At 36.5% G+C, this 26,543-nt stretch overlaps 1 protein-coding gene across 5 annotated transcripts in view; it reads right to left on the bottom strand.

Moving 5' to 3' along the window:
* LOC149075707 (cell adhesion molecule Dscam1-like) overlaps positions 1–26,543 on the bottom strand; it is a 91,604-nt gene that overhangs the window by 55,635 nt on the left and 9,426 nt on the right. For all 5 annotated transcript variants that reach the window (XM_089243203.1, XM_089243201.1, XM_089243205.1 and 2 more), the window contains exons 2-4: positions 24,235–24,558; positions 15,164–15,325; positions 524–673 (exon numbers count right to left, since the gene is read on the bottom strand). In XM_089243203.1, coding sequence (XP_089099329.1) covers positions 524–673; positions 15,164–15,325; positions 24,235–24,558 — 636 coding nt within the window. The remainder of the gene's footprint in view (positions 1–523; positions 674–15,163; positions 15,326–24,234; positions 24,559–26,543) is intronic.

Genomic DNA, 26,543 nt, shown 5'->3' with positions numbered 1-26,543 from the left:
TACGACCCTGGGTTTAATTGCAAATTCTTTCCCTTACGCGTACTATCACTCTTCTCATTTTACCAGTAGAGTCCCGGGATACCCTGATTACATAGTTATATTTTTTTCATTGTTTTCCAGTGATTTGGACTCGCAAGCCGGTCTTCCTGTTAAAAAGTCTCGCCCCAGAGAGCAACATGCCTACAACAGTAAAATCTTCAATCATTACACTTCACTCATAGTACGAAAAACAGGAGGCAGCACTATAACAATCATTGCACAGAAACAAGCTTCACATTAGGTTCAGAACACTGACGCGCACATTCCAACATGTACCAATTCGTTAGAAGTTCTGCAGAGGAATGTGGACGAGGTGAACGTATGGTTTAGTAGTTATTTGGTCTCGACGCCATGACTATTTGACCAAATCCTTTTGTTTTGCGAACCCAAAACGCTATATAAAGAATACTCTGCTGTAACAGGTTGAACTCATGCTTGAACTTTGAGTTGGTGTGGTTAAAAGCCTCGATGTCTCGTCACATACCTGTTACGATAAGCCTCCCTGCAGTAGCGCTCACAACGATCTCAAGCGTGAGCCTGTGGCTCGTTTGGCAGCGATAGCTCATGGAACCATCTCCGGGTGTCACGTTGCGGATATGTAACTCCCCGGATGCGAATACACTGTAACGTCCGCCTAAATGCAAAAGGAAAAAATATGTAAAGACTATTTCATAAAAATTATATAAAGGCAAATTATTGAATACGTTAAAATGTCTCTGATAAGGCGACTATGGCTATGGTTACGTTCAGTCACGTACATAGTCTTGTAAGAAAGTGTTTAGCATATGTCATGGAGAGAAATATTTGTGATTGGGATCTTAAAATTAATTTTTGTTGAGAACGATCCATCTAATTTTTTTGTTTTGTTTTGGACAAATGGTGTATATAATCACGCTTTGCATTTGACGGAAGTGGTTTGTTTTTGTTAACAATGTTTGACAGATGGCGCCACTACAACACGTCAACTTTCGGTTTTCTTCCGCGATTCGGGTTGTGTTGGAACTATATTACCATAATTATTATTTATATATTAAGCTAATTGTTATATTATAGCTATTCATGCTTCTGAAAGCCTTCCATAGTAGCGGAGTCATTAGAAGCCCTTGCAGCCAAGTCTTGGCTATAGTGGCCAATATACTCGGATGACACCTCTAATTGTTTCTCTGAAAATTCTAATTCACCACAAACAAGAGAAATTTTTGTTATTCAAATGGTTTTTTTTTAATATTAGACAATCTCGTATTCACGGGGGCCACTAAATCATGAGTAATAATCCATATTCCATTACACATCCATTTTTCAAACACATTTATCAACGAAATCATTGGAAAATGGGTGAAACACATATAGGATCGAAATATTTGTTAAATGGGTGAAACACGTTTAGGACCAAAATCTTTGCAAAATGGGTGGAACACGTTTGAGATCCGAATCTTTGGAAAACGGGTGGAACACATAAGGGATCGAAATCTTTGAAAAATGGTTGAAATACATTTAGGATCCAAATCTTTGGTGAATGGTTGAAACATTTGTGATCCGAATCTTTACAAAATAGAACTCCTTACGTAGAATCCTTACGCAGAACACGCTAAGGATCCTTATATTTGAAAAATACAAATACACAAAATACGCTAAAGATCCAAATCTTTGAACAATGATTGAAACACATTTATACATAGAATCCAAATTTTGAAAAAAAATGAGTAAAACACGTTTAGGATCCAAATCTGAAAAATGGGCGAAACACATTCAGGATCCAAATGTTTAGGAAATGGATGAAATACGTTTATATATAAATAAATATATATATATAAAACTGCAAAAAATAGGTGAAGCAAGTTTAGGATGCAAACCTTTCATAAGAGAAAATATATAATTACAAAATTACAATTAGATTGAAATATAAATACAAATACAAGCACAAGAGCCACAACAAACTCATTGCCCACTGGAGTGGCTGAAAATGATTACGAACGTGATAAATATGATGAGCACGAAATTTTTATGACGCATATTTCCCGAAAATTTCAATCATGTAGTATTTTCAAAACGAAACAAATAATTTTAAAATTTAAAAAAAAAACATTCAATCACTACATAGGCATAATTTATTTTATTTTCCACACAGCTTAAACCAGTTTGTATCCAAATAAATCACTAAAAACTTTATTAATATAAATGTTGAAATTTTACGTCGGTCATTGCTCATCATATTTCCGTTTAAAGCAGTGTTTCCCAATGTGGGCAATATCGCCCCCTGGTGGACGATGGAGTTGCCCAGGGGGGCGATAGAAGATACTGGTTTAACATAGTATTCTATTGGTACGCTTAAGTTGGGGGAGGCGATGAGGAAAAAACAATTCTGATGTAGGTGGCGATGAAACCAAAACTTTGGGAAACTGTGCTTTACAGATATCCAAGGGGACAAAAAATTATGGCTTCTCTGAGAATGTTTTTTTTATCCTAAGATTACACTGAAATTTCGTAAAAAAAATCAATGACTTAATTGAAAAAAAAAAAAATTGGAAAATTGACTAAATTTTTTTTTCCACAAACAGTTGAAGTTAATTCGAAATCGAAAGAGAGAGAAGAAGGACGGGGAAAAATGCCCGGACGAATTGGTGCAAAACTGCCAACTGATCTAAAACAAGGCCCGTTAGCTCCCTTACAATTTTTTCTCCTCTTCCAGGACGAAGAGAAAAAAAAAACAGGATAGAAAAGAGAGAGGAAAATAAAACTTCGTCCATCTATATAGGAAACAGGAAAAATAACCAGTGGGAAAGGGATTTTGTCCGGGAGTTACACTATGATCCGCGTCGAAATTGGCACTCTTCCAATAAATCCACCCACAACCTCTTTCTCTCTCTCTATCTATCTATCCAACCATCCCCCTCCCGTTCCGTTTCCCGGACTCCCGAAAATGTCCCGGATATAAACCCCCGGCTTCGAAGAAGACCAAAATAGACGCTGTTCTTGGCAATCTTCCAGGACAAGCAAAGCAGGTCGAGCGTTGGATGATGGGAATGGGCTAGGAGGAACACGAATGAGAAGAAGTAGTCCCGGCTTTAAAAGATGGCCGGGAGTATGTGTGTGTGTGTATGCATGAAGGGTGTGTGTGTGTGTATGTGTATGTGTGTGTGTAGTAGCAAGTCGAATTCTTACTAAAAGGGAAGAGATGGCGGTTTTCAAGGCGACCTTGAACTTCGGGTTTTCGAAGGAAAAGAGTCATAAAGCGGACAAAGTTCCAGAGCGTGTCGGGATAAAACAGCCTTGATGCTGCTGCTGCTGCTGCGGTTTTAAATGGATTTTTAATGCATTATCTTGGATGGAAGGAAGGGGGGGCCTGGAGAAAGTGGAGAAGAACATACAGGAAAAGAAAAGGAAAGGGAAAATACAAAACCACTAATGAAATGTGCCTCGAAGCGTTAAAGGAATTTAAAAAAAAGAGAAGCCTGTGGGGTGGTGGTCAGTCTGCAGTGATTGTCAATACGACGTAATGTTTGCGACTAGAGATTAAATAAAAATTGAATAAGAAAAAAATGTCATTTTTTTTTCTTTTCGCATTTTGGTCATTTTATGGACAGGGTGTCTAATTAGGAAGGCAATTATAGTTTGAAGCTGATTTAGAAAAGTCTTGCCACAACGAGCAAGTTTGGTCTCAAATACAACTTACCACAGTCGATCAAAGGAAAAAGCGACGATGAAATACGTAATTAAAAATTCAAGAGGTCAGAAAATTCGAACAGAAGTGAAGACATTTGACGTATGTAGTGGCCAGTCAAATCTCGAGACCTAAATTCTATAGAAGTATAGAGCATGCCTAGAACGCTGTTGGAAGGGCAAATGAAGAGTTTACTTTTTCAAAAGGAAGTTTCAAAAAGAGTTTACATTTTCACTTTTTACTTCCCGAAATTCACTTTTTAACGGTTTGTAATCTTTGGGATAAGCTAATGGATAGTGAGATACATTGAGTTTCGTCTTGTTATTTAAAATTCTGCCCGTCAGTGGAGGTGTCTGTCATAGGAGGTTCCGCAGTAGAATAATGACCGTGTTTCTTATGTAAATGACGAGAGGGCTGCAGTAAGGGTACCTTTCTGGACTAGTAAAAACCTTCTGGAATCAACATGTGACGTAAAAATTTCCAATTTTTCAGACTTGACCATCTGCAATTTTAATCAAAAAGTAACATTTGCACTAATTTTCTTTCGAAATGGTTAGCAAAAGTAAAAATGTTCCCTTTTGAACATAAGCTCCTCAATTACAGCTTAGCCAATTACTGAGCATCGCTAGAGGAGTGGAATTGACTGCCACAGGGACTCATAAATAGTATGAATTCATGTTGCGAAGTCTGTATATGAGATAAGGGAGGATTTATACACCCATATCAACTCATTTTTTTGTTCGATATTGTAAGCTCTGTGTTAGACCATTTGGTACTGATGAATGTTACCCACGATCATTCATGTGTACAACAACTGTTGTATGCCTTCTTTGTTTGTATTATGTCAACCGATGTACATATCAAATTTTATTCAAATTCGTCCTGAAGTTCTGGAGATATTTGACCAAAAGTGAAAATTCTCTCAATTTTGCATACCATTTTCTTGGACATGATATTTATTTTAAAATTCCAGACATTTGTGAATGCAAAGACAATAATCTAAATTTTATAAATAATGGATTTTTATAGCTTGCTTGAAGTTGGAATAATCACAAAAAGGGAAATTTTAACCCATAATTCCCGCACTTTCTACCCCTTTCAGACCTTGGGGACACAGATGTGTGGATTGCTTTTTCTCACCGTAGAATTTTTTTCTTTTGACCTCAGGGAAATAAGTCCCGATTTGAAGGATTGTAAGTTAGAAATATGGTGAATATTGACTTTGAGGGTTTTCGTCAGAGGGTAGTACTTAATCATGGGTTTTTAACACGGCTTCTGGGAGAAAGTGTTTCAGGGGAAAATGTGATTTATTACATAAAATTAAGCAATAAAATTCTTTAAAAATTCTTTAAAATTGTGTGTGAAGGTCAATATACTCTTCATCATCTTGACTGAAAAAATTTAGACGAAGTGAATTATTACTTCATGAAAAAAAATTGAAGATTTCAAAAAAAACCCGAAAAAAATAAAGATTTGCGGACGTTCATGTTTTTAATGTATTTTTTGAGTATAAAAAATTCAAAAACATTTTGAAAATTCTAAAAAATGAATGTTCGGGGTCTGAAAATGATATATACTTACAATAGCTGCATAATATTACTTTCCAGTTATGAATGGTTAGGGTGCTTCCGACTGCACATGCGCAAACATGTTATATGGAGACTGGGAATTTTAATCCCCCGTTGAGCTTCTCAACTGCCCATAATCAATAAATTTCTCTCCGTCTTTCCCAAGGGAGAAAGTTACTCCATGAAAATTGTACGGTCCACATTCCTTCCCCCCTTGAAAAAAAGATGGCGTCCTTGCGTCATGTCTGCTTCCATAGTAACCGTAAGCACTAGGTCATTTGCCCGTAAGTTCCACCCCCCCTACTCCATGAGAAAACGCTGAACATGCATATATTTGTACACACACACACACACACATGCAATAACAAATAACCTCTCCACCTCTCTCATGAATAATTACAAAGTCGGCAGCCATGGACACTAGGGATAATTAATAGAGAGGTACGTGTAAACATGGGAGTTGGGGAGAAGCATGTTTTACAAAGAGGTACAAATGGCATTCGTGAAGGAAAAAAGGGATCAAAAACATGATTTTTTTTTTTTTTTTATGAAGGGCTGTAATTGAAGTGAAACGAAATAACTCCATTACCAATTGTTTATATGTTTCCCACGACTCGTCGTAATTGCCAAGGGTCTTTGTGAGGCTCATGTTAACAGCATTATTAACATCTTTTCAAGGTGTAACGATACGAAATCGACACTGGCCAGGCGTCAACAGATCATTTGTAATTGATGGGCTACCTCTGATGTCGAGGTCTTTACATTCATGCGCACCAAAATGATGTTTAGGTTTCGCTCATTCGTTTCTACATCATGATCAACTGACATTGGGTAAATTATATTGGATGGCTCGTATCTCTTATCTACCAGTATGATTGGCAAACCTGTCAAACTGCGCAAGCAATACACCCACGTGTATATAGACTCAAATTTTGGGTGATCCGTATTTCATGACCCATTCCCACATTTTCCAGAAATTTTGGCCGTCGTGACTTTTTTTATGAATATATTTCCCTTATTTTCACCGAAGCCTACAAAATTATTTTCCTAACTACCTTCAACAGGGGGTGACTTCTCCCAGTTTTGAAAATAATTATTTCTATGTAAAACTTAGTTGATTGTTTATGACGCTGTGCTGTCTTCAGGGCATTCGCTTTGCGTGTAAATGAGACGACCTGAGGTTTGCGGGACATTTCCTTATAAGTGATATCTCCAATAAACCGGTTTTTCGACGAGATTCAATATCAAAAGAAATTTGAACACCTCAAACATTTATTTGTGAAGACTTTCTGAAAACCAGGCGAGTCCCATCAGCTATTATTATTATTATTATTATTATTAAATAATATTATGAAGATAATATATAGAGCAATTGGAACTTTGGCTTTACACCTTACCGGAAGATTTTTATTTTAATGGGCAATTTCACCCCAGGTTTTATAGGGGGTTTGGGGGTCAATTTGCCCACTTTCTGCCATTGTCATTTTGTATCAGAGCACCAACTTGAAAGGTATAGGTGAATGAATGTTATAACGTAAATATGAATTGGAAACTATTCAACACTTTGAAAAAAAGTTTATTTTAAACACGAAATTCACTTTTACAAAGAACACTATACATGGAAAATAGCTTGACTTTATTCAAGATTTGTTACAGGGCGAACTGTGAAATATCTGTGGGAACCATTCAACCTGTATCTTTCACTGCCTTAACTCGTATGTTTCTCTTTCGATTCCGGTTTTCTTTTTTTTCAACTCTTTCATTTAACGTATTTTTTAAAGATAATACGTGCGTGGAGCTCTAAATCATGTTAAGTTGTTTTCTGTGTATGTGACCTTATATTGCAGTGAAACCATTGGTTCTGTCGATCTCTTTTTCTTATTTTTGCATATTTCCTCTTCAAAATGCGAATTTGAAACTAATTTCTTCTAGAAAGCTTACATCCTTATAATAACAAATGAACTTTTAATATGAATAATTTACTTAATTTCAAGTTTAACGTGGACTTTTTCTAATTTAAGATAATGTTTCTTGAGTCCGCCTCTAGGAAGAGTCATAATTAAATCATGTTTTAAAAATAAAATTTCATTGCATTAATTTTGCGTTTTGTGTTGTCATTGCGGTTCTCGTGACACCCCGTGTGTGTCACATTGCCCCAAATCCACCCACAAAGGTGGCAAAATCACCCCATTATGCCGAATGACTTTCCCCATCCTGTTTTTTATTTTTTCATAGAAAGGAGGGGCAATTAATTAAAATATGAACTACGTAAATCCTATCTACAAACCATGAACCAAACATAAAAATTTTATTTTCAACTTTTAATCTACGGATTGAATGAAAATTTTCAGTTTCAATATTAAAACTGGGCAAAGTCAAACAAGTTGACGGTATTATGATAATTTTGACTATAAATATGAAGTTCAGCTCACTCACATATTTATATTTTTTTATCATACTCTAAAAGTATTTTTCCATCATTTCTTTTTTTTCAAAATTTTTCATTTACCAACCGCTTTTCTAAATCATGTTACTTTCCATTTACCAAAGGTTACCTCTCCTTAATTTTTCTGGCTGCCTTCATAACATAACCCTTTCAACTTTTTTAAAAATCTATTCTTTATTTTTCTTTTGACTTTTTAGTTGAGTTCAATTCAATAAAATTTGAATAAAATAAAGAAAATTTGAATAAAATAAAGAAAAAATGAATAAAAGAAAGAAAATTTGAATAAAATAAAGAAAATTTGAATATTAAAAATTTTGAATAACATAAATTTTTCTGAATAAAAATAAAGGGAAAACAGATCAAATAATTTCTTTCCGATTACTATTGTTGCTGCACCGCAATTTTCACCATTAAGAATTTTTTTATTTTGTCATTTTCGGGTTTCCCCCCTTTTTTGTTTTCTATTTGGTTTTTTTTTATCTCATTTATTATCTTATCTAATTCTGGATCAAATCCTTACAACTAATGTCTAAAACCCAAAAAATTGTGATTGCTAGTAAGAGCCATGTCTCGGCTTCTTAACAATTTTTATTCCGCTTATATTGTTATGTATTTTCTGTGTTTATGAATAATGTATTAATTGAATTGAAAAATTCATTCAAATACGCTGCCTCAATTCCCCTCCTGCAATATTTACCTCATTTCGCGCCATTGGCGATTTTTCGTTGATTTTAGCAATAATTCGCGACTTTAATCACCTTCGGCATCGTTTTTGGCGTCTATTGGTAATTTCTCTTATTCGGGGGTCTTAATTTCCCGTACTTTTCCCCAAGAAATATGGTCAGCATACCTAAGAGGTAGACAATCTGTACCTCATAGAGTAGTCAGCCAATACCGATTTGGAAGACTGACTAATAAAACATCCATATCGCTACGTACACAATGCTGTAGGTACACCAAAATAATTCCGACACAACTCATCTCTTCCGGTAAAAACGGTAATGAATTGCCTGAATGGCGATAGGATCGGGAATTGTGGACGGTTTGAGAGAAAAAAAAAAAGGACAGATTTTGTGTGTGTGTATTGTGTGCGTGCGTGCGTGCATTATTGAATTTTACAGTTTCAATTGTCTGCAAAAGATGAGACTTTCCTCTCAAGAGAATTCCAAGAGAGACCAGTCTACATCTATTGCCCGAGTGGCGTGATGGTTAGATGCTCGTCTACCACCGTGGAGGTTGCCATCACGATCCCAGGTTCAAACCCAAGAAAGAATATAGGTTAAAATATTTTCCTAACGAGCTTGAGGTAACCACGGGTAGATGCGCCTTCATTTCCAACTCAACTCATTAATGACAGTAAATCGCAATATAGTGACATGGCCAGAGTTGGTGTTTGGTGAAATAGTTAATATCCGTTGAATCTTTGGGGTGAAATTGCTAAGTTAAAACTCCTAGGTGGAAAGGAAAATAAGATGGTATGGAAAATTGTCGGAATCAAATGGTACCTAATGGTGTTTCTGCGTGAAATTATAGGATCTGCAGCATTCTTCATAACATCACATCACAGTGATCAGCATTCTCCAGTCACGGCATGTCTGGCATTATCCTCAAACAAAATAGAGATCAATAATCGTATACATGCAACGTCTCGTCCGAGCCTTTTCAAGTCTATATCAGGGATTTCCGTACACTCTGCATAATGAACACAGTGTCTGACACTGGTGTTTTGTACACCTGCCGTCCGGAATCGGCAATAAGTTGTAGGTCCCCGTCTAATTAGCCTTCGTGGTGTGCATAACATGGCCATGATGCGACAAAAATGATCAAATTGCAGTTGGTTCTTTATTGTTATTAGCATCAGTAGTGGATTATTGCCTATCTATATTCCGCATCTGCACAAGCAAACAGTCTTTGATATACTGATTTTGAAATTCCCCCACCCCTTTAATTGTAGATATACCATGCCTGCGCATTCCGTCTGACAGGGTTGCAATGCAAATACTGTAGGTAGATACAATACAAGTCACCCTGTGACTTGTATTGTATACAACTGGTTGTATACAACCAGTTGTATACAACTGGCGTTGTATCTTAATGCGACTACCAGCTTTTGATTGAGATCAAATCATCGAATTAGGACCTACACCTACACGGTATAATCCAGTAAAATATATTTAACTTCATTTCGCATCGAAGACGTTTACAACAAAGCGTTACTTTTTTTGCGTAGCGTAAATGCACAAATAAAAGACTTGCATCTGGGGGAAAAACCCGGTCATTTACCTCTACCTTTCTTATATTTCCCTGCCTACCTTTAGGGAGGCCAGAACATTACGTGCAATTCGAGTATAAAGTGGATTAGACGGAATGTCCGAAACAAAATAACCCGATTTATTATACCTCTCTCGCTTTTACTCCTCTTGTTTTTATAGTTTACTGTATCTGCAGTCCCTCAACTTTCTCCGGCATCTTGACCATACTATCGGAATGGAGTATAAGAAGGGAAGTGGGGGGACCCTCCCTGGCCTTTAAGATGTTATAAAACGGACATTAACTTGGCTTTTCTGGATCCCTTTTATTGTCGTTCATAAAAGGCCCTGGGCTGGAGAGTTTTTCCTCGCCTCTTGGAGACGCAGAAATGCCATCCGCTAGTGTGCGTGGTTGCCTGATGGCGAAAAGGCAAAAGCAAAAATGGTCTTCTCTTATCCATACGCTTCAATCTTTTTTTTTCGATCTTATTGCCATAAATAAGTTCCGTGAAGCAAATTTCTTGAAACCGAAGTTTTATGAGGTTAAATGTTTTTTTTTTCAACTCATATTCTTTTCAGATCCTGGTGCCACAAATGTGTTCGTCCCGTTTTCTGAAGAATTTTTTTTTTATCTCAGAGAGTTAAGCCCTGACTTGAAAGATTGTGTAAGTTTTGAGTTGGAAATATGGTGAATATGAACTTTTTTTCATCAGAGGGTAGCACTTAAAGTTGAACTTTCGAGAGGGGGGGGGGATCTTAAGATGGTTTCCGGGAGAAAGTGCTTGCGGAAAAAGTGTGATTTATTACATAAATTATACTAATAAAATTCTGGAAAAAACTGTGTGTGATGACGAATATACCCTGCATCATCTTGGATGAAAAAATTTGAACGAAGTAAATTATTTCTTCATAAAAAAATTAATTTGGAATAAATTTGGAGTTTTTAATGCATTTTTTGAGTATCAAAAATGCAAAAACAGTGTAGTTGCAGATTCTGACAATAGGAAGCACTATATAACCATTCAACTTCCGTTGGTGGTCAGACACAGGTTGATGTATCCGCTGAATACACACACACACAATCACGAACATTCCCGTATCTTCAAGCATCTCGATAGCCCCCCCCCCTTCCCAGAACGTCGGTTTTTCAAAAAATTCGAAAAATAGTTTATTATGCACATGTAAATAGAGTCGGTGCAGTGGCATCTATCGATTAAATTTTTAACTGGAAATGAAAAAAAATCGGTGATTGTTCACCCCAAAAAAATTCTTGTCAAAAGGGGGCTTCGGGGTTCAAAAAAGTCCGGGAACGATTGCATTAATCTTATAAAGAATAACACCACCATCACCACACACACATTTCACCAAAAAATGTTCACACAAAAACGAACAGTTCCAGTCAATCAAATAAACAACGCCATCTTTACATCACAGTATCTCTCAACATCAAAAAGTAGATCCATTAACTAACAGCCCTTTAATATTTAATATTCAGCCCCCAAAAAAATACATCCGAAAATACAAGATACATCATTTATATATAAGTAGATACACCTCATAATTTAATATTTAGAATCCACTTAAAAAAAAAAAGGTAAATAAACTTCCCATACATTAAAAATATATATGTACATATATACAGCTGTGCATGTAGATATAAATATATTGACACCTTATAAATCTAATTTTACAAGCTCGAAGATTGTGTGCGGAGGGGGGAGAGAAATATCTTTAAAAAAATTTTCAAAGCTCGGGAAAATTCATGGCTTTTTCACTCGCCATCAATTTTTCCCCTCCGAAATTCTTCTTCTTCGAGCTTCTACCATATATTTTTTTTTTTCATTCTATTATTATTTTATTTGGAAACTTATGGGTTTTTCGCAAGAGAGAGAGGAGACATGACATAAAGTTCTAGGAGATAGTTTCCTGACGGGGTTATTCCGGAGCAAAAAAAAAAAAAGGTTCTAGAACGGGAAAAATGCCGCCGATAGGATAAAAAAAGCAAGGCTACAAAATATGCCGTTCGCGAGCATGGTTTATAGCTCGGTTTGGTTGCGGAAAGTGGCGATTGCGGAATTACGACCACTGATTTGTATAGTAATACTCTGATTTCCTATTTTTATTTTATTTTATTTATCATTTTTTTTTAAGAGCTGGTGTTTGAGGATAAGGGGGTTTTTTTTTTCTTTTTCAACAGCAAAATAATACATACAAAAAGAAAATCAATCGAGATTCTAATAGAATATCAAAAAGAGATTTTTCGCACTGTTTTATATTTCTTATTTCATTCTTTATTATGTGTGTATACATAAAAGAAAATGTTTCTCGGGAAATATATTCTAAGAATATCCGGATTCTTTTTTCGTTCTCTTCGGATTTTTATACAATTTTTTATTTTTATTTTTTTTTACTGTTCTTATAAGGGAGGGAAATGATGCGGATAATATTCCTGTTGCTCATGGGAAATGACATATTTTATTCATTTAGTCATTAACGGTTTGAGTTCGTGTTTCTTTTATGCATATTTTATTATATCTATTTTTATAACTATGTTTCTATTGGATGCACAGCCTTTTTCTTTCCCCCGTCATTAATGAAATGAGAAGATGTAATATGTAAATCGAGGATGCTTAACCTTTTCGAAACTGTGGGCCACTTCATTGGTTGTTAAACGTGTCGAGGCCACTTAAGTGATCTCTGTGAATGTGCCGTGTCATTGAAATGATCTGGAGATATGCCGCGAGCAACTTAGGTGTTCTTTGAATGTGTAGAGGGCAGGGTCGTCTTAAGAGCATCATAGCCCCCCCCCCCGGGAAAATTAATTTTTCTGAGGGCCCTCTACCTGACTAGAAATAATTGCACTTGAGGCTCCCGGGCGTTGCCTTGGTAGACTCCGTGCGTTAAGACGGAACTGGTTACAAGCTGCTTAAGTGATCTGGAACTGTGTCGCGGACCACGTGAGTGCAGGGCCTGTTCCTTATAAGTTCGAGCTCTGGGCAAATATAAATTTTAGGGGGGCCTCTTGTACATAGTGTCGTGCCTATAACTCCAAAAGGCAGCTAATGTGGGGCCTTGAAAATTTGTGGTCACTGGGCACGTGTTCCACCTTCCCAGTTTGCGAGTTTTTCCCAATGTGTCGCGGCCGCTTAATAGACCTGGAAATATGTGACCCACACACATTTCCAGGTCTCTTAAGCGGCCCGCGACGCATTTCTAGTATATCAATACATACATATGCCTAGGTTAACCACATTTCCTTCATAAAAATAGCTGAAATCGGAATTCATACGGGATATCGCCTTTAATCGCAAGAAATTTTAAAGGCAGGTAAAGCTACCAATTACAGCCAAAAGAGTAAAGGCAAGCATAAGTGCCAAACACAGACAAAAAGTTATCGCGCGAAGGCAAGGTGATAACTTTTTTGGCTGTATTTGGCCCAAAAACAAAAAAAAATTACAAAAACAAGTGAAATTCTCAATTGCAGCTAAAAAAATACGAAAGGTCACATTAATTTATAAGTCTTAAAATTAATCTCAGTTCTTGATTTTAGAAATTGGAGTGAACCTCGTTAAAAATTAAGAGAAAAACGAAGCATTTTTAGAGAAAGTTGGGTCGACCACAGTTATATACGGAAATGTCCCGCGAAATACTTGTAATATGATTACCTCATGTCGAATTTCTGGCCCGTGAGTGGCAGAATCATCGCGTGTCAGGCCCACACGGACTGAAAGGAGTATACACCTTTCGTGTATTCATTTATAATTTAGCATTAAACTTCAGTGTCGGTCGGTGTACTCACGCCGAAGCATATTCAATATGATGGCCATTGCAGCAAGCTGCCATCTGAGACCTTAAAAAAACATCGATACAGTAATTAGTGTAATTGGGGAAGTGCGTATATATATAAGTTTTTAAATGCTGTCCATGTGACGCAAAATTCCAGCTTTCATGTTTGTCAAAGATGTTGTGTGAAATTGACAGAATAGGATTTTTATATTGCCACTGATCCAAAAATATATTGTGGATTTAGGTCTGTGGGGACAATTGCGCCAAATATCAGGGTAGATGATTGAAAGATGAATTTTTGATGCATAGATGTAGAGATCTCCAAGTAGGGGAACTTCAATTATAGACACCCTGTACTTTGAACGCTTCCAAAAAAGTATATGATACATACGCTGGAGGTTTTGTTGTCATGGGATGAATCTTAACACAAATCCTGCAATCCTCATTAACTCAGATACGTCTTATGGCTTGGATACCAGACTGGCTGTTAGATATGTGCTCTATTTCACGAAATTCACGATGCAAATTGAAATCAGTAGTACCTATAGATAGATCTCGTTTGAAAGAAAATTTCAGTAGTTGGGGGGGATATGCCTTTAGAGATGTGGTGGCAGACTGGTTGAATTTCGAAATAATGCTAAGGAGTGTTCACGTTATTGTAAATAGCAAATTATTTATCCTCTAACAACAGTAAAAATGATAGAAAACTTCTTGATGAGAAGTTTCCGAGAAAACGTCTGGGTATTGATGTTTACTATAATATTATTCGGGGTGGAGTTCTTACAGATGGTGTTTTGGCTTCCAGACGTTCTTGCAAAAGAGACTTTGAGACGGTGATCATTGTGTGTGTGTGTGTGATCATGATATTTCTCAACGAAACGCGTATTTCATCACGAAATGCCGTTTTTCGTAGTTTTCATTTTTTTTTTCTCCTCGTCCTGGCATTTGAATTTTTTTTTCCTTCACCATTGATGGATCAAAAGAGAGGAAAAATACAGTTTCGAATTTAAAATGTCGCTTCACAGAGAACAGGCAGACCGTCAACGCGACACTTACGTAAACATGGAAAATTCTGTCATCTGTCATTTTCACTTCCAATATGGAAGACAGATGGCAACACCTCTCGCACATTGAACACACTCACTAATATCATTGGCGCTCTGTGTCACTGGCAAACTTAAATACCTGAATGACAACCCGCCTCGACGGGAATAGCTTGTTCGACAAGAATGAAAAAATGATTCAACGTGAATACACCAACAAGTAAGGTCATGAAGTCCGGATATTGTTCCTCTGGATTTTTACTAAAAGATTATAAGGACAATACTTGTTTTCTATGCTGTACAGTTAGTATGCCTTTGCGTAGGTATTGCTGACAATGGATAAAAAAAAAGAGATTGTGTAACGAACTTACCTTCCTGAACGGTCGACGCTATTGTGACGATGTCGTCCCTTATCCAGGAAGTGACGGAAACGTAGTCTTTTACAAAGCTCGGGATGTGGCAAGTTAAAACGGCTGTGTTCCCTCGTATCACGTACTCGTCGTATACTTGTACTTCGTAGTACTGCTTCACCACTGCCGAAAAATAACCAAGGAAAAGAACGAAAAATCACAAAAGAGCATTAATTTCGTTTTCAAATCCTCAGAGTTCAATAACAATAACAGAAAACATACATAGTGATAGGTATTATGTATAGCGATGTCATATCAGAGTAAGAAGGAATGGATAATTATGCTGCAATATTGTTTTAGCTAATTAGGAACATTGACATTTTTTTAAGTCTATCTAATTGTGGGCACAAGATATGCACCTCTCTATCAGTTTGACTCTGATCAAAAGCCTAAATAACTGAGGTGAGTACTGAGTCACCTTTTATATGAACCTAAGAATTATTAGTCGCCTCACTTGACTAAATACTATCACTGATCGAAAGCAGTACTATTCTTCCTGGAAGACTCATGAATATTTTCACACTAAATCTTACGAACGACCTAAGATAGTCATAAAATGGCACAAATTTGGATACCCAAATTAATCGACTTAAGTAACATTCATAAAGTCCAACGTTCCTGCTATTCATTCAAGTTGTACAGAGAACGGCTCCAATGATTACTCCCAAACCAATTAATTATTCCCGTTTCCCGTAAAACCGTAGGAAAATCACAAATCGTCGAAGGCATCGCGTAAGTTCCATTCCTTGAGGGGGAAAACCAAAAAGAAAAAAAAAATACCAGGAAAAACATCAATATATACTGCAAATATTCGGGAAAAACACATTGACACCGTTTTCACGCCTCGCGATGTGTGTTTCGGCATCTAAAATTCATTGAATGTATTTTTATACCATCCCAGGTTCTCCCGTCATATTGAGTTAAGCACAAACGTATACCGTTATACGTACAAATTTTATTTTTTTTTTCCTCCATCATCACGGGGGGAAAAGAAATGTACAGTAAGGTAACGAGAGAAAAATAGATGATGGTCACGTTCCTGCCTCTGCTGTTACTTTATTCTTGTTGTCGAAGGAGGAGGAGGAGGCAAAATAAACTGCCGATCCTTTCTTGTCAATATGTATGTACAGCTGGCGATAAATCCGCTCTTGCTTCTCTTTTTTTTCTTCTCTTTATTCTGCCCGCAGCAAATTCCATGGAACTTGAAGTATAATATATCATAATGTCTTTCCTTTTTCCTCCCTCAACCCCGTCTTTCTATTCTGGGCAGTCTCCCCCCCCCCCTTTTTTTTTCTATTCCTAGTCGTGAATAAAGTACGGAAAACTCTGACGACCGAGAAATATACTGATGCCGAGAAAACCGTTCAGAAATTGTATTTTTTCCCGTACATTTACTGCTGTGACAGCGAGTGTACGTAATTGGTGTCTCTTAAATTATCATGTCGTTGCGTTTCGTGTTAGAGATCGAACGCACGACTCTTCGGACCTTTTTTTTTTTTTCACTTTTGAAACGAGCAAGGCCCAGTCTCTGTCGCTGATCAGCAATTCCAGTGATTGCCCCGAAGAGGGACGAGTGACTCTTCAGACTACGATTTTTGATAATTAACGCTTCCTATGAGAGTGAATTTCACCTGTGATGGTAAAAGTATTTTTATCGTTTCTTATAGGCGCAACACTGACGCAATATTACAACTCTGTCGAGAGCACGATTATTACATACACGCACCCTCATCTCGATCTAGTTTTTTCCCCTCTCATCAGCAGATAGGTTCCCGTGTGTTCCTGTATTATATAAATGTATATATATTACTGCCAATGCCCGAAGTGCTGCCAATTCGCGGAATGGCAAAGAGTTTTAACCATAGTCATATTTTCAGAAATGATTCGAGATTCCTAAGTTCGATGTGCAGGTGCAAGACGTCAAATCCATTTTTTCATCGCCAACGTGAGATACGGATTAGCTCCATGTGATGACAGAAAAAAAAACTGAAAATAATAATATAGACCTAGTTTTTTCTCAAAAATTTGGGGAAAACTTATTACCGCATCGTGACTATGGCTTGATGGGATACCATAGCTAATGTGGACGTAATTATCACGAAAATATACGCAAATTGGCGATGACCCCGAATCATGTCTTTTGTTATCGAATTTTGGCCAAGGACTTCGGCCAACTCGAGAACTGGCCGACCTCTTCGCGAACTGGACAATTTTGGGCTTCGAGAGTAACATATACATACTTTGTCAACAAAGGGAAGAGGAAAACAAAAAATATATAACTCGAATACCCTTTCTTTCCTCATTTTAAAAATGTGACAGGATTTCACACTAGCAACTTTTCTGCGGCTTGAACTTGAACTACCAGAAAGATACCCACGTTAATATTCCTTACGGAACCTCTAACGTAAAGGGTAGTTGTTGTAGTAGCAACACCCTCCCCAGCCCATCAAATCCATCCACCCCACCTGAATGAAAGATGAGAACACTTTTTCAAAGTATATGGGGGTAAAAAAATTAAAATGTATAGTAACCACAAAATAATGTAAAAATTTAAACATTTGTGGAAGTCCAAGAAAGAAAAAAAAAAGAGAAAATAAGGAACACACAGAAATATATACAAATACGGTAAACGCACAAGAAATGCAAAGATTAAGCACCTATTTCTCCTTTCTGCAGCTGAAGAACGAGTTTTAAATACCAGTCGATGAAATTGGAATGAGATTTCAATCCCTCGCTTAAAATGTGTTGAAGTTTTATTTCGGATAATTATAAAAATGATCATGTATGATGAGATTATTCATATGATGTATGCGTATTACAAGTACTTTGGTGGATGTAATAAGTCGGCGGCTTAGTTCGTCCTGGTCTGGAAAATGCTATACTGTATTGGAGGATAACAAACAGAAGGACGTACAGTAATACCCCCGAAGTTATGCGATAGGTGAAACCTGATGACAACCACGTGAGTCGGGATATAGTTTCCCATAGAAGTACAAATAAATATTAGTTAATTGGGGACGAAAGTTTTGGAAGAAAAGCTCTATTTTTGTTTCTTAATATGACTAATGGTGTCTTGGTTTCATAAAATCTAAGTTGCGTTGTGACTGCAATATGCTCCAATTAAAAAAGACTGCGCCCGAGAATCCGAGGGAGGATATAGTTAAGATATTTTCCCTAACGAGCTTGAGGCGACCACCGATAGACAACGCCTTCATTTCCGACCCATCTCATTAATGACAATAAATTGCAATATAGCGATATGGCCAGAGTTGGTGTTTGGTGAAGTAGTTAAAAAAGACACTATTATATATATATCCCCCCCCCTACATTCCGTGAAATGAAAGTCGTGTGTTAAACGCTTTAAATGTTTCAATAACACCTTAGAACATCGAAAGAAATTAGTTACTTGTGTTTGGAGACAAAAAAAAACTTTCAGCCATGAGAGTTGAAATTAATTGACAGTTACAGACCTGTGGTGTATTGTCATCAAATTAAACCAATTATTTTTAGACTGGCGTTGGACTTCAAGTATGAAATTGTTAACTTCTTGGAAATGGCAGGTACCAAACAAAGCCTTGGGGATTCCATTTCTATATCCCTGCCAAGTTTTCATCTTTATATGTGCAAGCTCTCAAAAATCAGTGTAGTTCCATAACATATCACGTTCTGATAGAATAAAACAATTTTTTACTTAATTAACACTTGATAATCTCTAATATTTCAGCGATAACCCCGTAATTATGGTTGAATTTCAGAAATGTGCATTTTTCATAGAAAATCACGCAGCTCCAAAATCACGCGATTCGGGAGTATTGCCGCAGTTAATCAAAATTTTGTATTGAATCAGTATTTATTTAGAACGCAAGAGAGACAAAACCAGCATTCGCTCATACATAAGACTGTCAGAGAATATATTGGGCTTAGAAAAATAAGATTCATTCTCAACAGCATTTTGGCGTGATGGCGGAAATATCGTCCCATTGCCTTTCAAATAAGGGTTTCCTTGTTCGTCATTACCATCATCATCATTCTGTAGATGGCTGCAAATGTTTTAAATGTAGAAAGAAAGGACTTCATCTTTTTCCCCCCCCCCCCTTTAATTTTTCTTTTCTTTTGGATGAAATCCAGGGTATCGGTGTTGGCTTTTGTGTATTATAATGGAAAAACGGGAAGAAAAAGAAAATAACTTAAAAGAAAAAAAAATAATATACATAAGAGAGAAATTTAGGGGGAAAAAAATGGATCAAATGGAAGAGAAAACGAGCAAAGAAAAATTGAAAGAAAAAATTTGCTTTAACTTTTTCTTCTCATTCTTACGACTGTCTTAATAGTTACGATTCCCGGAAAAGAAAAATTTCATTAAAGAAAAAAAAAGATAAGATAAACTAGGACATATGCAGTTTTTTTTTTTAAATTGTATTTTTTCGGAAGTGAATAAATTTGAAAACTGAGAGAAATTCATGGAAAAAAAATTATCTGTAAAATTTTTAAAGAGTAATATTTTTTTTTTCTTTCGCTTTTGAAAGAGTTATGAATATTCATTCCAGCTATAAATTATATTGAAATGCGGGTTTCCGAGAAAGAAAAATTGGAAAAAAAAATTGAAAGATATTCTGCACATGCATCTAAAAAGAAATTTAATTAATTGATAGAATTCATTGATTGCGAATACGAATTTTTTTCTCTCTCTTCCTAGACTTTGTAAGAGTGATTTTTTTAGGATAAGAAATTCTCCTATATAATTGAATTAACTTTTCTTCAGTTTTTGCTAGTTTAAATGAAATACACGACCTGTACAGTCGAGTCGTGTTAACGTGACCACCAGCTGATATCCAAAACAATGGTGCAGTGCAGTCCAAGCAGCATCTGGATGATCTATCTATGGCAAAGGAAAATATTAGAAGGTTGTTCGTAGTTATCTGAAGCCAAGCGGGTGATGTCAAAAGACACGATCGGAAGTGCGTGGTAAAAGAAAAGATCTGGAAATGTTTTGTAAAAGAAAAGATCTGGAAATGTTTTGTAAAAGAAAAGATTGGAAATGTTTTGTAAAAGAAAAGATCTGGAAATGCTTGGTAAAAGAAAAAATCTAGAAATGCTTGGTAAAAGGAAAGATCTGAAAATGCGTGATAGAAAAAAATTGCTTAAAGAATTACTTTGCGGTAAAGAAAATATTTAAAAAATGCTTTGTGAAAAGAAAAGATCTAAAAAATGCTTTGTGAAAAGAAAAGATCTAAAAAATGCTTTGTGAAAAGAAAATATCTAAAAAATGCTCTGTGAAAAGAAAAGATCTAAAAAAAATGCTTTGTGAAAAGAAAAGATCTAAAAAAATGCTTTGTGAAAAGAAAAGATCTAAAATGCTTTGTAAAAAGAGAAGATCTAAAAAATGCTTTGCGAAAAGAAAAGATCTAAAAATGCTTTGTGAAAAGAAAAGATCTAAAAATGCTTTGTGAAAAGAAAAGATCTAAAAATGCTTTGTGAAAAGAAAAGATCTAAAATGCTTTGTAAAAAGAAAAGATCTAAAAAATGCTTTGTGAAAGAAAAGATCTAAAAATGCTTTGTGAAAAGAAAAGATCTAAAAATGCTTTGTGAAAAGAAAAGATCTAAAAAAGGCTTTGTGAAAGAAAAGATCTAAAAATGCTTTGTGAAAAGAAAAGATCTAAAATGCTTTGTAAAAAGAAAAGATCTAAAAAATGCTTTGTGAAAGAAAAGATCTAAAAATGCTTTGTGAAAAAAAAAGATCTAAAAAAGGCTTTGTGAAAAGAAAAGACCTGAAATGCGTTGTTAATACGCATACGTTGATGAATTCCAAAAGGATGGAATTAGGGATTTTTCATATTAGTATATAATGTAACAAAATGTGCCATATAATGACAACTTTTCTTGTACCCATATGTTTGTATTTTTCTGTATGTGTATCAATATTTTCTGCATGTTATTACTTTGATTGAATAAAGCCTCAACCCAACCAGTACGACAAAAATTACTATTTGCTGATTACGACGAGGTTGGGTTCGATTTTCGAAGTCGAAGTTCATAGGTTCGTGATTACAATCGACTTGAAATAAGCAACATTTTAAAAATAATAACGAAGACAATATCGTTCGGCCCCACAAATAGGGAATTTGAATTGAATAAATCAAGCTAATATACAAGTTTTTCTATGGCTAATGGCTATAGCTAATGGCTGAAATGGTCATTCGAGCGTTAAGGATATATTGACTATGGATATCATTGATTATGATGGATAATCGATTGTACCACAACAAAACCGTAGAAAAGAGATTGATTTGGAGAGTTTTGTGGGTGTGATTTTCGCTCACATGTACAGGGTGGATACTATCGACTATCCAATAATTATGCACGTCGTTCCTTGTGAAAACTATTATGGAAAAGGGTTTTATGTTTTTTGAATTGGCCAATAATTATGGTGTTATAACGCATTAAAAATTGATGACGTCACTTTCGAATCCTGCCAAATTCACCGTACGTGCACCAAACGTATAACTTGGCGTTTTTAAGTTGATAGCAATATTACAACACTTAGCGTAATCAAGAAAGCTAAAACTGTGTGCAAACCAGTTATTTTCTGTGTCCTTTCTTGAAAAACTTCATTAACAGTGAAGAAAAAAAAATTACGTCATTTTTTTCAAAAAAGTGTTGACTATGGAAAAAAAATTCTTTCTAATGGATCTCGTTTGGCTAACGCTTTACAAATCCGGTGATATATTCGCAAATATAGTGGGGCGAAGGTAGCATGTAATAACAAGGTTAACATCACTCTACACGAAGAGGAAAAAAAAACCAGTCGTGAAAGAAAATTACTGAACTTGGCATCTAACGGCATTCAATATATTTCAGTGCATTTTTAATTAGTGACAACTCAATGCAGTGGGAAATGTTTTTTTCGTTGCGTGTTTGGCGCATAACTGATCGTTAGAAAACTGACGAGTACCGAAACTTCAAAACATTATATCTCCTTAATATTTGTTCCATCCTAAAATGGAAAAAACACTGTTCGATATTAGTTTTCCACAAAGAGTCACATGTGCAATTATTTGGCTGTTGATAGTTACCACCCAGTATTTAACTTCATATTATCCACCAGAAGAATCTAGTCCAGTCAAACACTAACGACACAAAGAGCTTTCTAACTATGTCCTTAATATCGTTTTTTGCCCTGATGTGGCTGAGCTTTAGCTGCCCTTATCTTCTCTGATAACCTAGGACTACTCGAATAGTGGAATTATTTCTTTTCTTATTATATATTATTCCAGCCAGCTCTTCTCGCTGCTTCTCATGGCCAGTTTATTCTGATCCGATAGAGGCACAATCTCATCGTAGTTACCAAAAGAAAAAAAGACGAACTAAATCTATCGGAGGATTAAGAGAGTGGAACGGTTTTGCTAACTACGTAAAAGGGGCAACGAAGACGTGACATGCATTTTTACCTTGTGGTTCGGCTCATGTCTCTCTCGCTCTCTCAGCGCTACTCATTCATTCCCCAGATCATCGTCAACGAGGACTTCCTAGGACCCATCATCGAGATCTCGTTACGATCTCGTAAGAACGGATGGAGGACCCTCTTCTTCCTTTTTTTTATGTGGTCATCGACACGTGGCTTTTCTGAATTGTATTTCCACAGCAGAAGAAGTGCTCTTCCTGCTTGGTATAGCAATTTATTCTGAGATATACAGTGTGTTTGGGATAAAAGTATCCAAAAGCTTCTAATGATAGAAGTGCCCATGGTTATTAATAAATTTTAGTTCATTAACGCGATAAGAGTATTCATTTTTAGGAATTTTCAAAATGATTTTGCACACTTGATACTCAAAAAATGCAAATGCCTTAAAAATATAAATGTCAGCAAATCTCTATTTCCCAAATTTTCAATTTTTTTGTGATAAAATAGTTCACTTTATTCAAATTTTTTCAGCCAAGATGACGCAGGGTATATTCATTTTCACATACAATTTTTCGCAGAATTTTTTGTAATAAATGATACTTTTCCCGGAGGCACTTTTTCCCGTAAGCCATCTTAACAATCCCGAGTTTAAAAGTTCAACTTTAAATGATGCCCTCTTATTAAAGCCTCCAAAGTTCATATTCACCATATTTTTAACTCAAAATTTACACAATCTTTTAAGTCAGAGCTTAACTTTCTGAGATCAAAAGAAAAAAATTCTACAGAAAGAAAAAGCAGCCCACACAGTTTTAGCACCAGGATCTTCAACACAGGATCTTTAGCACAGGCAACTTCTCCAGTTTATTTGCAGGTTGGTAAACTTCAGTGTAAGCAGCCCTTGGTGACTCTGCAGGCATCCACACGATATTCGATCTCTTGCTAAGTGTTTATCCATCCTCAACAATATACACTGCTGATAGAGATGCGGAAGGCCCCACTCAGTTCGTAAACGGCGTTTACCATGCATTTCGTGATTTAAATTCAGATAGCGAAAGCATACACTGAACTTTATGCAATATAAGCGGGAAATTGGCTGTATAAATAGATATTGATGGTTAGGAAAGAAAAATTCATTTTTGTCGTCCCCGAGGCTCGAACCCTGTTCTATCTCTAAGCTACGAAAACAGCCATATACATTGCATTAACAAAGAAGAGGACGCCCTTTTCTACATATACGTTGCCATTTGATGGCCTTGATGTCGTTTGTGAGCTATTAGCGTAATGTTGCCGCCGTCTATCGCACGCCATTCAACAAATATTTACGCTCCAAAGAAGGAATATTTATCTGCTTTCATAGCTTAGAGGTAGAGCACTCGTCCAGCAAATGAGAAACGATTCCCTGTGAGGACAGAGATGAATTTTCCTTTCTTATAAGCATCACATTAACAAAGAATTTTGTTTGGCGGGATATCTCGTTGGTGTCTAAATACAAAGCATCCAGTTCGGCGAGATAACGCGTCGATGCCGGCAAGAGGGTTGGCAGCGGATGAAATCGTTTATCTTTCGAAGATTTTGTATACCACGTTATGGTTTTTGATACCTTTGCGTTACTGTCATTTGTTTTACTCACCTCCTCGTACGTGGACGTCTCTGCTGAGGATAGTGCCGACCACGTTGGACGCTTCGCACCTGTAGACGTCGGCGTGTACGTCCTGACGGTAGTGCTCGGGTCTGAACGGCCAGAGGACAAGAGTTCCGTTTGGCAGCGTTTGCCGCAGCCCCGGCACGTTGTCGGCGATCGTGCCGTCCCTCAGTCTCCACGTTACCCTCGGACTAGGGTTGCCGTACGCCAAACAATCCACTGAGGCTCCGGTCGTATTCAGAAAGTCGACTTGACTGGGAGGTTCGGAAATGAATACAGGTCCCATTCGTTTCTCTATTACGTTCTCGAAACCTGTATTGCACGAGGAGACAAGGAGGAAAAAAACGTAAGTATTTTAAAATATACATACAATACAATATGATGTAGGTAAGGATGTGAAGTTAATTCTTTATGCCTCCTCTATCTTTTGTACCGTTGGTGATGGGAACCAACAAATTCAATTGCAAAAAGTATTCACTTAACGTTTTACTGCTACTACTACTAAACAACGCATGCACCACGTCAATATTCCTTTATGGGATTTTAAATGAATGAGTACATGTTGGTAAATCTGTGTATGTGTTGTGAACCTAACGTGGAGTTTTTTTTTTTTGTGTAATGCTTGCTATAGTGCTGTCATCTATTTTTCGAACTGTGAGTGAAGTGTAATGATTGTTTCTAATGATTTAGTGAAGTGTAATTTCTTCCGCTTTTCCGAGGCTTAGTTCGTCCTGTGCTGGGGTATGTTATAAGTTTTGAGAGACATAGATTTGGTTGAAAGGGTGCAGTGAAGAGCCTACGCGTGTCCTTATTGGCGCAAGGGCTTGAGTTATGAATATAGACTTCATTTTTTGATTATGTTTACATTGGAAGAACACAGGTGTCGGTGGGGATATGATCGAAGTGTTCAACATTTTCGACGGGATGGATCATGAATTATTAATACGCTGTCAATTAACTGCCTTTACAAGGGCCCACAAGTATCGGCCCAGCGGTAAGGGACAATGCTAGGTTATGGTGTCTCAGGAAATTTTCCTCTAATAGGGTTGTTAATAAATGGAATAGCTTACCCCCGGGGGTAGTAAATTCGAACACAATTGACACGTTTAAAAAGAAATATAAACATGCAAACGATAAACATGTTGTGGAGAAATCGAGAAGCTATCCATACATAGATAAGACAACCATAATTATTATTTTATGGCCATTGTATAATATTTTATCATGTATATATATTGTTTGTGATTGCGTTTTTAATTGGGTTGCTGTATTTTAGTAATATATGACATCCATACTCATTCTGGGCATCTTTTTCTCAGCCACCTCGTTGGGCATTTTGCCTGTTGTGGCCTTGTATTTGTATTGAATATTTGTGTCGTTGTAGCCTGTTGCTCTCTGTGGCGAGACCTTTTTAACGGAGAGGTCAGGCTCGCAATCGCTCCTCCAAGTTGGGAACTAGAGAAAACCAAATTCCGCCACGGGGAGGGGGTTCGAATCAGGGTCCTCGCGATTAGAGTCCGTCACCATGACCACTCGATGACCACAGCGGCCCATTGATTTTACTAGGATTTATATATGTACTAAGATTCAAAATTTAATTTTGTATTTGGTCACCTGTTCTCGAACTTCTAAGTAGAAGTTGTTGCCCGGTTTCTACTAGGAGCAAAAAAAAATTTGTGGGGTGGGGTTTGTAAGTCCAGTGAATCAATCACGAAACGGAACGTCAAGACACTGAAACAATGTTCCATTTTTTTTTAGCTAGGTTGCTGTTATATAAAGGTGCAACATCAAAGAATTATTCAGTGAAGGGACCATTTTTTTGATTCCGTCGAAGACAGGTTCGGGTCTCCTACAGTGTCCGTCTTAGGCAGAGATTACACTATAGAATTTTGATTAAATACATTTTACAAAACTTGAAAAGAGCAAGCAATAAGTCTGTTGGTTGCATTTGCACGAATGTAAGCGATACATTTATTGGTTTAATTTTCAAAGTTTTATAAAAGAACTTTTGCAAAACTTTCATAGTGTAATGTCGGCCTCTTAGATGGGTTTCACTGTATTTCCTGCGTGCGAATTTGAGTGCCATCTATCTTTCACGAAAAAACAACGGAGAAAAAGTAAATATAACTTTTTACGCTGCCGTTGTGAGAGAAGTATTTCTTCGACTATTGCCGTAGACTAAGGGTTAAAGGGACATCTTAGAATGTGGAAATAGTTATAACAAACTGCAACTGCAAAAGAAATATTTTGCATTTCTTCTTGAGTTTGTTTCAAAAAATGCTGTTCTTTCCCTGATT

The sequence above is a fragment of the Pholcus phalangioides genome, unplaced genomic scaffold, assembly GCF_987345545.1.
Source record: "Pholcus phalangioides strain wild (caught in Gottingen) unplaced genomic scaffold, Ppha-v1.0 ptg000015l_1, whole genome shotgun sequence".
NCBI classification, from domain to species: Eukaryota; Metazoa; Arthropoda; class Arachnida; order Araneae; family Pholcidae; genus Pholcus; species Pholcus phalangioides.
The sequence above is the reverse complement of the archived record's forward strand: the minus strand, read 5'-3'. Positions and strand labels throughout refer to the sequence as shown.